General features: G+C 43.4%; 1 protein-coding gene across 1 annotated transcript in view; it reads right to left on the bottom strand.

Annotated features, from left to right (window-relative positions):
- Positions 1–4,067, bottom strand: part of Rasa1 (RAS p21 protein activator 1) — an 83,472-nt gene extending 79,405 nt beyond the window's left edge. The window contains exon 1 of the mRNA XM_028894682.2: positions 3,430–4,067. Within this exon, the coding sequence (XP_028750515.1) occupies positions 3,430–3,965 (536 nt within the window). The 5' untranslated portion in view covers positions 3,966–4,067. The remainder of the gene's footprint in view (positions 1–3,429) is intronic.
- Positions 4,068–12,228: the final 8,161 nt, after the last annotated feature.

Below are 12,228 nucleotides of genomic sequence, written 5' to 3'. Positions count from 1 at the left end.
GAGCTCAGCATGTAATGCACAACTACAATCCCAATACTTGCAACAGAAGGATTCTAGCCCTAGACCAGCCTGAAGTACAAAAGCTTGTCTCAAATAAGTAAATAAACAAAAAAGTAAAATAGTTTTTTTTTAAGCCAGTGAAGTGCCCAGTCCTATAATCCCAGCTAGTCAGGATGCTCATTCAGGATGAATCCTTAAGACCAAAAATTCATGCTCAACTTGGGCAACATCTTGAGATCCTTGATTTAATCTTGATTTAAGGAAAAAAAAAAAAAAAAAAGCAGAAAAGTAATCATAAAATAACCAGCTACTAATAAGGGTATCCCTATACCAAAAGAATTAGTAGGTAGAATTTTCTTTTATGATAAGCAAGTTATATTGTTATTTGAGGGAACTATTTATTTATTGGAACACAATACATAAATGTGCTGGCCACTAGCCTAGCCAAAATAAATTTGATCTCAAGGTTTAGGGAGAGACCTGGCTTCAAAGAAATAAGGATGAAAAGTTACAAAGAACACCTGACAGCCTATTCTGTACCACACACACAAGCACGAACATCCTCACATACGTGAGCACACACACACACACACACACACACACACACACACACACATCAAACTGAAAAGATGACGATGGAAGCATTAGTACAGTGGTCCTCGACCTTTCTAATGCTAAGACCCTCTAACACTGTTCCTATTGTGTGGTCACCCCCAACCATAAAACTATTTTTGTTGCTACTTCCTAACTGTAATTTTGCTACCAGTATAAATGGAATGTAAATAGCTGTGTTTTTTGTGATGGTCTTAGGCGACCCCTGTGAAAGGGTCGTTTGACCTCCAAGATCTTGAGTGCTGCACTAGACAAGAGGGGACAGAGTCTCCTGACATGAGCATGGAGCTGAGCTTCCCTACAACTCACTTAAACTATGTCATGAAGAAGAAATCTTACTTTTAAAAAGAAAGAAAGGGGTGAATTTTCATAATTAGTGATAAATTTTAAAAACATACTAGAAAATTTGCCTAGGGATATGGTTTGGTGATAAAGAATTTGTCTAACAACTGTAAAGCCCTGGGTTTGATTCACAGCACTAAAAAAATTATGAAAGCTAGATATGACTCAACAGGTTATATTCAGAAATATACATGTATACAAATATGTATATGCATGTAGTAACAATGAAGAAGAGGCTATGAATGTGAAGGATGTCAGGGAGGCGTATGTGGGAGGGCTTGGAGAGAGGAAAGAGTAGAGAGAAGTGTAATTAAGTTACAATCTCAAAAATAACAAAGATATATATAGGAAGTATAGTAGAGGACTTTTCAGAATATGACAAACTCAGTCAAATTTTATATTTCTAAATATATTTTAAAATAATGAAAATCACTAATAGATTTCTCACAACCAAAATTTTCCCTAAATAATCATGCTTAGTTTTAAAAATTCAGTGTGAGAATAATCTGTATTTTTCCATTCAATTTCGCTCTCAGGTTTAAACTCCTCTGTAAAAACCCATTAGAACCTAGAAAGTGAGTATGATGGCTTAAGCGCGGGATCACCACTGATCAAGGGCAGCTTGAGCGACACGGCAAGTTCCAAGCCATCCTACACTAGAGTGACAGCCCGTCTTCAAGAAGAAAATAAATGAGTCTACTGGAAATAACTGAAGAATAATATACTGGGACTGGAGAGCTGGCTCAGCAGTTAGAAGCAACTGCTGTTGCTGAAGAGGAGCAGTGTTTGGTTCCCTTCGCCCACAGGGCGGCTCTCAGCCACCTGTAACTCCAGTTCCAGGGAGCCTGATGCCCTCTTCTGGCCTGTCAGCGGATACTGGGATACTGTCACAGTGCACACACGTACACAATGCAAACACTCATAGAATAACAATTTCGAAAGCTCCAAGTGCCAAAAAAAAAACAAGATTCCAAATATGCCTAAATCAATTCCATTACAGAAATGGCACAAAACCACATTCTTTCAGTATTAAAAACTGCATTTTACTACAATAAAAACAAATGATTTTAGCAAAAAGGTATACACACAATGCTCCAATTTTTTTTAACACTTCTATTTTCCGGGACAAACTGCAATACACAGACATAGATTCGATTAAAATTAAAGAGAGATTACACTTTGTGCTGAATAACATAAAAGGAACATAACATCCTTTCACCATTGCTAGGAAGTATCAAAACAGACCTAAATTGAAATTTGTAAATGCAACAAACACAAAGCATTCTGACCAATGCTTTTCCAAATCACAACACCCACTTAAGAGCATTAATGCAGCTTGAATAAAGAATGGATTACTATTACAAAATGTTTCCCTGGCCCTCCCAAAGGAAACTTCTGAAGTGTCCAGAAAGTGTCAATATAGGAACCAAATCTTTTTTCCTAATATTCACCAATGTTGTTGAAATTCTAAAGGTCAATTATGACTGACTTGAAGGCTCCATAAAACATGTTTTGTCTATTATTACTATTTCCCATCTCAACATTTTCCCCTCCGCAAGATCAACCCACATTCACAAATACACACTCAGGGATTGGGGGTTTAGCTCAGTGGTAGAGTGTTTGCCTAGCAAGCACAAATACACACTCACTCCACTTATGAAAAGAACACGGTAAGGAGACAACTTAAAAGGGAAAGCCATGTGCCTGGACTATGTCACAATAAACTACCAAAATTAATTTCCAAGAAGAACATGGTATCAATCAACACCAACGGAGTTGGTGCGGAGAGCAGTATTAATCTGTTCTATTTTAACGTTTTTATAATGTCTCGGTATAGAAGTATAATACAAATGCTAATAAATAATTTTAAGGAACAAGTTAGTGTTTAGTGTGGGAGCCCTTAATCACACCTGTAACTCACAGAACTTCTCTCCATTCTCTCCTGCTTCTCTAAAATGATCTAGTTTTTTCCTGAATCACAACGCTTCCAGCAGACACTAAGCAGGGATTTGCAACTGCAGCAAAAACAAAACATTCTGACCAATGAATTTCCAACTTACATTAACGCAATACCCACTTAAACCTGTACTCGTGGTTCTCACTAAGTGTCTAGCTTCAGCAGGCGGCATGGGCGCACAGTGCCAAGTTCTGCTGAATCCCGGACACTATCTCAATTAGGAAGGGGCCGAACCATATCCGGTTCTCACTGGATACAGTTTCCCATGCTTCCCATCTGAAAAACTTTACGTCTTCCCAGAAGAGCAATAAAACACACGAGGACGCCCGGGACAGTGCCAGTAGGGAAGATGACTGATCAAATTCAATCCCTACATATGGAACCCGAAACTTCAAAACTTTTCAAACCAACGACAGCCGCGGGAGCATGGTATGCGTTTGCTCCTCCCGGCCCACGTCTTTCACGGAGCCAGCTTCCACAATCCCTCCGCAGGCAGGCAGGCAGCACGTCCGACTTACTGGTTAGTTGGAGGTGCGGTCAGCGGTATGGCCACCTCTTCCTCCTCGTATTCTGGTCCATCCAGGGAGTCACCTTCATCCACCGTGCCCAGGCCGGAGCCCAAAGGGGGCAGCTGAGGCGGCGGCGGCAGAGGAGGGAATCCGCCACCGGGCCCGAGGGTCTCCGCAGCCAACGACAGAGTCCCCTTGGTGAAAGCAACATCTCCGGCAGGTCCGGCGGCGGCAGCACCCGCCACGCCAGCAGCAGCAGCCGCAGCAGCAGCACCGCCGCTCGGCGCGGCGCCCCCCAGGACACCCGCCACCGGCCCTGTCCCCAGGAACCCGGACCCCAGTCCGGTTCCGCCACCCAGGGCCGCAGCCAGGTCGGCGTCCGCCAGCCCCGGGCAGGGGGCGGCGGCCGCCACCGGCGGCAGGGCCGCGGGTAACTTGACCCGGCACGCCGCCGGGTAGGCGCTGGAGGAGCCCGCGGCCGCGCCGCCTCCGGCCCCCGCGGTCGCCGGGCCGCCTTCCTCACCGCCGGCCTCGGCCGCCATCATGTTGAAGCCCGCTCTCCTCGAGCTACCCCGGGCGCCCGGGAGCCCCGGGGGCCAGCAGGCCCGGGCTGCGAGCCGCCCCACCCAGGCGCGTCCCCCTTCAGCTCTCCAGGCAGAGAGGAAACAACAACAAAAGGAGAGCGCCGCCGCCGCCGCCGCTGCCGCCGCCGCCGCCGCGCCCCCTCCTCCGGCCACAGCCCAAGCAAGCTCCGCGGCGGCAGCGGCTGCCTTACGGGAAGCGACGCGGGCAAAAAAAAAAAAGAAAGGAAAAAAAAAAAAGCAAAGCCCAAGCGCCTGCAGGAGCGCTGCCCGGAGCCTCACCGCGCACACCCACACTCACGCGCACACATGCACGGGGCGCCAAACTTCCTGGCTGCGCTCAAGAGGAAGGGAAGCCCGCTGCTGCAGCGGCCGAGGCAGCGCCGCCGCCGCCGCTGCCGTCTCAACGCCCGGGTTCCGGCCGCCCCCACCGCAGCCACCGCCGGGGCTGCCCGAGCCGCGGCCGCCGCAGCCTCATCTCCGGCCGGCTGGAGACCCGAGAGGTGGGAGGGGCGGAGGGAAGGGGCGGCGCGCCGGGAACCCGACTCGACGGCTGGCTCACCGGGCGGGGAGCGAAACCCGAGAGAGAGAGACAGAGAGACAGAGAGGAAAGAGAGAGAGAGAAAGGAGGGCGGGGCCCGGGAGGAAGGGAGGGGAGCCGGGAGCGGGCGGCTGCTGCTGCTGCTCCTGCTGCGGCTGCTGCGCAGGCGCCTTCCGGGAGCGCGGCTGGAGGGAGGAGAGGGAAGAGCAGCCCCGGCAGGAAGCGGCGGGCGGGCGAACCGGGGAGCGAGCAGGCGGGCAGGCAGGCGGGCGGGCGCGCGCCCGGAGGCGTGGCACACTCTTCCCTCTGAGCGCTGGCGGGGACGCGTGGCGGGTTCCCTCCACGCCGAGGGCCTCTCCGTGCGAGCCTACCTTTCCCGGCTTTGTTTGTTCACAGGGCGAGGGGAAGAGGTCCCGCATCCCCAGCCCCGAGGGACCCCGGAGGGACGGACGAGGAGGCGGCCTGGGAAGGCAAGGACGGTGCCAGGAAGTCAAGTCCAGCCCCCTACTTTCTAACTTGTAGGAACACGGCCTCAGCCACCCACCGAGGCCGTCGGCAGCAAAGGTCAAAGCGGTGCTCGTAGTAGTGTATTCCTTTTCGTGGCAGGCTCTATAAATCGCCGTATGACTGTGTCGCACGGTAGAAAAATTCAAACCTAGTGCCGGGGACTCAAGAAAGCCAGCGATGAGAGGAGCCACGGGAAACTGGGGAAGGTGGAAACAGAGGTAGAGCCAGATGTCTACTACTATACACTTCAGTTCCCTTCACCGAACGTCCCTCTCACACGTTTGCATGTCAGAGAGTAAAGAAGTGTGAAGAGAGAAAGTGCCACAGACAACATAAATCAATGCATTTTTGTCCTAGTTTGTATGCAAGAATCTGCAAGACATATCAAAGTCTCAACTTTCCAAAATTACACTCATCAGATCGTTGTCACCCTTAAGGTAGCCAAAGAAAAGGTTTTGTCCGCCTTGTGTGTGTGTGTGTATAAGTTCACACACACACACACAGAGTTCGTATTGTCTTTTGGTGTTCCCTGAGAATAAGTTCCAGGGCCCTGGTGAGTTCCAGAATATAATTATGGCTTAGTATCTTACATACTTTGTGCACATTTTCCCATACGAATTAAGTCATCTCTAGGTAATTTACAATACTTAATGTAACCTAGATGTCCTTTATGTAGTTATTGTTGGGAAATAAGAGCAAAAAAAGTCTATACACATTCAGTACAGGTGCAATTTTTTTCTAAATGTTTTTATATGAGGAGTGTGCCACCCATAAATATATAGTTTGTTGATACAGAGCGTATAGTATATAGGAATTCATATAGAGAGGTCATTCTGATTATTTAAAATTATCAGTATTAGGAATTTGTCCTTCAGGATTCATGTATACTAGCTTTTCAGTTCTTCCAGGAGAGAGTGTCATGTTGAATGCCGCTGAATACTGATCATATTTTCTCTATTAAGTTTGACCAAATCAACGTGCTGAGGATGGCAAGAGGCTGAGCTAGAATACCAGGGAAAAGGGGGGTGGGGGTACCATTAAAGGAAATGACAAAGTACAGGCAGGACGTTTCCACCATCAGTCTGCATATTCTGGTATACTCTGTCTGTAACAGCAATCTAACCTCATTAAACAGTGGTGCTTGCCACTTATGCAAAGGGAAAGTGAGTTGGTTAGTGAAGGGACCTATGACTCAGGGTAGAACTCTGACCAATAACTTGTAAGAATTGTTCACCTCAGACTTTCTGCATCAGAAACCACACTATTTGTGTTTAAATGAATCCTGACAGTGATTGTTGAGAACTTCTATGCTATACTAGAATATGCTCATCAAGGAGGCGATGTGTCATGCATTAGGTGGATGGGTAAGGTGTGGCTATTGGTTTGCTAAGGTCTGTGCTATTCTAAAACAGCAAATTGAGAACAAAATGAAGCAGATCCATGACCATTAAAATAATAATGAAATACGGCTTCTTACAGTGGCCTCCTTGGAACAGATTTTCCTGTTAAATGTAAACTGAAATCCCACCTGTGCCTACTGCTGAGTGCACAAAGTACAAAACCAACTGTGTTCCCAGCCAGGGGTTAGACACCTGTGGTGTTGAGACCCTCCTCCCCAGCTCTGGCCCTCATCGCAGCCACCAGGTTAGATTCGGGCCCTTGAACTCACTGGCCGGCGGCTGTCTGTCTGTCCACACCTCTACTTTAGTAGTATGTGTTCAAATGCTGTCTTCCTAAAAATCCAGGGCAGGCTTGCTGCCCTAATCAGAAACTTACCTCTTCCATTTCTGAAAATTCAATATTTAATGTATCAATATTTAATGCAGACTAACACCTCTCACACGCTTCTTTATTTCCCCCCACTTACTTTTAAGTATATGTAACTAGAAGACTTTGCTACAGAAACAGTCCATTGTCTATCTTTTCCCCTAGCTCAGTTCTGGACATGCTCACTGCTTTTAACAGAGCTCCATCCTTAAAAGCATAAATAAACACTGCATTACATCACTGCACATCTTTGGAAATAAATTTCATACTAGCAGGAAGGAAGTAGTAAGTCTCTTTGTAAATGTGTGTGTGTGTGTGTGTGTGTGTGTGTGTGTGTGTGTTGTCTGTGTGTGTGTCTGTGTGTGTGTAAAATGTATAATATACATTCCTATTTGCAGTGCCAGGCAAATTTGTGCTTTGTTCTTTCACTATTGCTTACTCACTTTCAAAATATTTCAGTTTATATGTATGAGTGTTTTGCCTGCATGCATGCCTGTGTACCAAGTGTTATTTGTTGTCTGCAGAGTCCAGAAGAGTCCATGGAGGCCAGAAAAGGACTTCAGACACTCGAGTTGCAGGTGGTTGTTAGCTGCTATGTGGGTGCTGGGAATTGAACCCAGGACTTCTGGAAGAGCAGCCAATGCCTTCAACTGCTGAGCTATCTCTCCAGCCCCTACACTTTTTAAATCTCTGTTGTTTTCTATGTTTTACAACCTTTTAGTTTGTCCAAAAGTATTTAATGTTCCTACTTCATTTAGTTTTGTCTTTGGCCTCTTTTCCTTTTCTACTTGGCTCATTTTTTTTTTCCTGCTAATTTCTGTTTCATGTTGTGCTTCTGTCTTTTTTTTTTAATAAGCCCCTAAATTTCCTGACAAATTTTTTGAACCTTCCTGAGTCAAAAATTGAAGAACACTTTTTATTTAAACACTGAATTACTTGTTTGGAGAGGGAAATGACAAGTATTTTGCAGGAACTAGTGTTAGGTATGGACTTCTGTAACATCAGTTAACAAAGGGAAGTAAACAGTCTTAATTAAATTCACAGAGTACTAAAGAGGTGCTGGAAGGCAGAACAGCTTTTGCATTCAGTGAAATAATCCATTATATCTGTGATTTTACAAAAAAACGGTCATTTAATATTAGTAAATGTATTTATTGATAAACAATGAAAACCTAGGAAAAGGCATTCATGAGGAGATATTGAAAGCTTACAATGTAAGTATGTTTATTCTCATTTCATTGCCAACTAAGATATTAATGTAATTCACTCCAAACTATTTTTGCATCTGCCGTATATGAAATAGATAAAAAGTTAATCCTGACTCAGTCATTGAGCATAGCTGAGAACCTGACTGTGCTTAAGCAGATATATGAAAAGTTGGTAATGGAATGACTAAGTGAGAAGCAATAAAGTGCTTACATCTGTGTTTAAGAATTCCAAAGTATGTTTGTGTCTAAGCACATCCTCAACTATGCCAATTGGTTCCTGTATTTATCTAATGTCAAAAGATTTCACTGGCTCAACAAGTTTGAAGAAGCCCTAATCTCTAACCCTAATATCCCCCACTGCATTTGTTGACCTCCGGTATGATTCCTCAGAGCACATTTCCTAATTAGGAATGTCTTTTGAAAAAATAACATTGAAGGGATACAGGCTATGGAAATGTCTTAGTTACTTTTCTATCGCTATGAGAAAACACGGTGACCAAGGCAGTTTATAAAAGAAAGCATTTAATTGGGCTTTGTTTTGGAGAACTAGAGCCCATGATGGTGGAACAAACGTATGATGGCAAAAACAGCTGAGAGCTCACATCTTAACCCGAAAGTCAAGTCGGAGGCAGGAAGAGAGCACACTGAGAATGGCAGGAGTCTTTTGAAACCTCACAGCCTGACTTGAGTGACACACCTCCTCCAGCAAGGCCATCCCTGCTTCCCAAACAGCTCTACCAGCTAGAAAACAAGCAGTCAAGTATTTGAGCCTCTTCTTATTCAAACCACCACATTCAGATCCCTGGCTCCATAGGATTGTAGCCACATCACATCGTATTGCAAATACCTTTATTCCAACATCAAAAGTCCCCTTAGCCTTTCAGTCTCACCACTGTTTAAAAGTCCAAAGTCTCTTCTGAGACACCTTAATTGTGACTCCCTGTAAAGTCAAAAGCAAATTACATACTTCCAACATGCAATGACACAGAATTTGCATTACCATTTCAAAAGGTGAGGAATCAGGGTATAGTGAGACTTTCTGCCCCTTGAGCACACTTCGTGAAAGTAATGAGAATTTCTCTGTATGTTTATCATTACTTCCCTGTCCCTGCTTTGAACCTTTAGCTATCTTGGAATAAAAGTTTCAGAAAAGCCCAGTAATGAACTCTTGAGCACTATGATCTAGAGTCCCCTAGTCCTGTTGAATCTCAAATTTAACTTCTGTTCCTCAGCACTGTTCACTGGTGGGCCAAGATATACCTCTGCCAAAGAAATTAGTCTACTGCTTTTCAATTTTGCCTCCAACAAATCCTTAGCATAAGGGCCAAAGGCAGTCACATTCTTTACCAGATTATCACAGCATGGGTCTGCATCCCAGTGGCCATATTGTTCCCCTCTAAAACCTCTTGATCTGGACCTCCACAGAACAACTATCTTCCAAGATACTACTAGGATGGCCTACTAAGCTGCACTTACATAGTTCAAATGTTTTTCTTGTTCAGAGTCCCAAACTCTTCCACATTACTCCAAAGGACCATACCACACAATCAGATCTATCACAGCAATAGCCCACTTCCTATTACCAACTTTTGTCTTAGTTATTTTTCTATTGCTATGAGAAAACACCATGACCAAGACAGCTCATAAAACAAAGTATTTAATTGGACTTACAGTTTTAGAGGGTTAGAGTCCATGTCTGAGCAGAGATATGGCAGCAGGAACAGCTGGGAGCTGCAAGTAGAATGCATAGAGAAGACTCACTGGGAATGGAACCACTGTTTTGAAAACTCAAAGCTTTCCCCTAGTGACACATCTCCTCTAACAAGGCCACTCCACTTAATCCTTCCCAAACAGCACCACCAACTGGGGACCAAGTATGCAAACATGTGAGCCTATGAGGGTCATTCTCATTCAAAGATTGTTGTATGTAACTTAATGATTAAAAAAGATTTATAAAACATAAATATCATGGAAAAATTAAAAGAATAGTTTGATATCTGATACAATGCAGCAACCTTCAAAGAAATTAAGAGCGTCTAGAACATCAACTTATAGTAAAACCTAAACTTTAAATATAAAAAATGCTGTTTTGAAAATATTATACCTATTAATATTTATCTTTAGGTTCTATTTTTCTGTATTTTGCAGGGCTTTTTTTCATTATCAGAAAGTTTTCACTGTCATTATTTCTAAATTGTTTCCTTTTTGCCAGTTATTTCCCTCTGACCAAGAACTATAGTTCACTTTCAATGTCTTGGCTTCTTTTCATGTTATTATAGTAGAAGCAAAAGTAAAAGGAGTGAATGGTTTCAGTAAAGAACAGGGGAGTGTCAGAGCAGGTAGGGCTCCATTTCCCATCCACTGGCCTTCTTTGTGTATATAAGCAACATTTTAAACATGACTTGAAGCACCTTCAAAAATATACCTCCACTTTACCTTTCCATCTCTGTCATCCAGCTAAGGTGTCTAATTCAGGCTATATTGTTTGTTCTACCGGAGCATCTCTGTGCAACTACTTGACTTCCAAATCTACTGAATTCATAGTGAGTATTGTTTTGATAATCTAACACAACTATACAATAAAATCAAATAAGTAATGTCCAGTGTAGGGACATGTATTTCCACATATGATCTAAGAAAGCCTTTTAAAAAAGGTTCACAAACCGGAGCCAGACATGACTTCCTAGTCCCTCAATCTCAAGAGTGCCATGCCCTAAGCTGAGCCATGGCAGCTGCCATGGTAGTTTAAGATTTGTCTCATATGGTCAGAGAATGATGCAGGCAATTAGTAAAGCCAGGTCCAGATACAGAAAACCTCTAAAAAGGTACAGTTTGTTTGAAAATGTCCTTAGATGCTGAAGAAAGAAGTCATAGATAAAAATAGTTTAAAAATATAAACTCTTTAAAGAGAGGGTAAAATAATATTAAAAAAGTAAGACATGTAAAGATGGGAAAGACACAGGGTGTCAGAATCCTATATGGTGCTTTGTTGACTTTGAATTTTTAAATGCTACTATATGAAAAAAAAATAGCTGCTGAGAGACATTGGATTATGGAAACTACTAAACTAAACCAACCTATATATTTTAAGTTCAACATGGAAGGCAGAAAATACGTTGCATTGGAAGAGAGGACATGCCTTTGTTTCTACAGGAAACAAAAAATTACGATTCTCTTCAAAATTAATAAAGATCAGATTTGATCAAGGGTGGCCTCCTGAGCATCTTGGCTGTAGACATGAGAGAAAAAGCCAAGAAAGACTACAGGACAGGTGATGTATATGCTGATTCCTCTACATGAGAACAGCTCTGAGACTATATGAGACATGATAAATCTTCCTTCCTCCTCCTCCTCTTCTTCTTCTTCTTTATTTTGGTTTTTTTGAGACAGGGTTTCTCTGTGTAGTTTTGGTGCCTGTCCTGGATCTCTGGCTGGCCTAGAACTCACAGAGATCTGCCTGACTCTGCCTCCCAAGTGCTGGGATTAAAGGCGTGCACCACCATCGCCCAGCTGACATGATAAATCTTGATGGCTATAGAATCCTCATAACTTATTATTATATGCCATCTTTTCATATGGTGTGAATAGATGTTTGGTTATACAGTTAAAATAAACTTATAAAGTTAACAGATGCCTTTTACTTGCTCAAACATAAAACAAACAAAAAACCATACCTAACTAACTTGTGCACCCTGCACATTCCATACTTGTGTTAATGGAGATATATATGTTACCTTTAAAAGTTTGTGTGTTTTCAGAACAAAAGAACAAGATACCAATAAAGACAAGTACCCCCAGGTGATCCAGCCTTTCAAAATGCCTCTGTTGCACTTTCTTCAAAATTCTACCTCCAGAACAACTTCAAAGCTGCTAGATGAGATCGTCCAGCCTCACAGAATACCAAACAAAACTTCAGAGAACCCCTGTATTTTTCCATCAAACATAGGCTAAAGAAGAAATAATATAGTTATCTCTCCCAAGACTTGACTATTATCCCAATATTCTCAGGGTCCCCTAAAGATGTAATTAACTCAAGACAACAGGAAACAGTCTAGAGAACATGACACCCACATTCCCAAGAGGTGAGCAGGTGGTTTTTGGTCATTCGATGGGTTACAGATGTTTGCCATTGTTTGTGGGGGTTGATTACAAATTGTTATTAATAATGGTCAGAAAAAGACTAACAAAGATTAGATTCAGGGAT

The sequence above is a fragment of the Peromyscus leucopus genome, chromosome 11, assembly GCF_004664715.2.
Source record: "Peromyscus leucopus breed LL Stock chromosome 11, UCI_PerLeu_2.1, whole genome shotgun sequence".
Classification (NCBI taxonomy): Eukaryota; Metazoa; Chordata; class Mammalia; order Rodentia; family Cricetidae; genus Peromyscus; species Peromyscus leucopus.
This window is presented reverse-complemented; position numbering and strand designations above follow the sequence as displayed.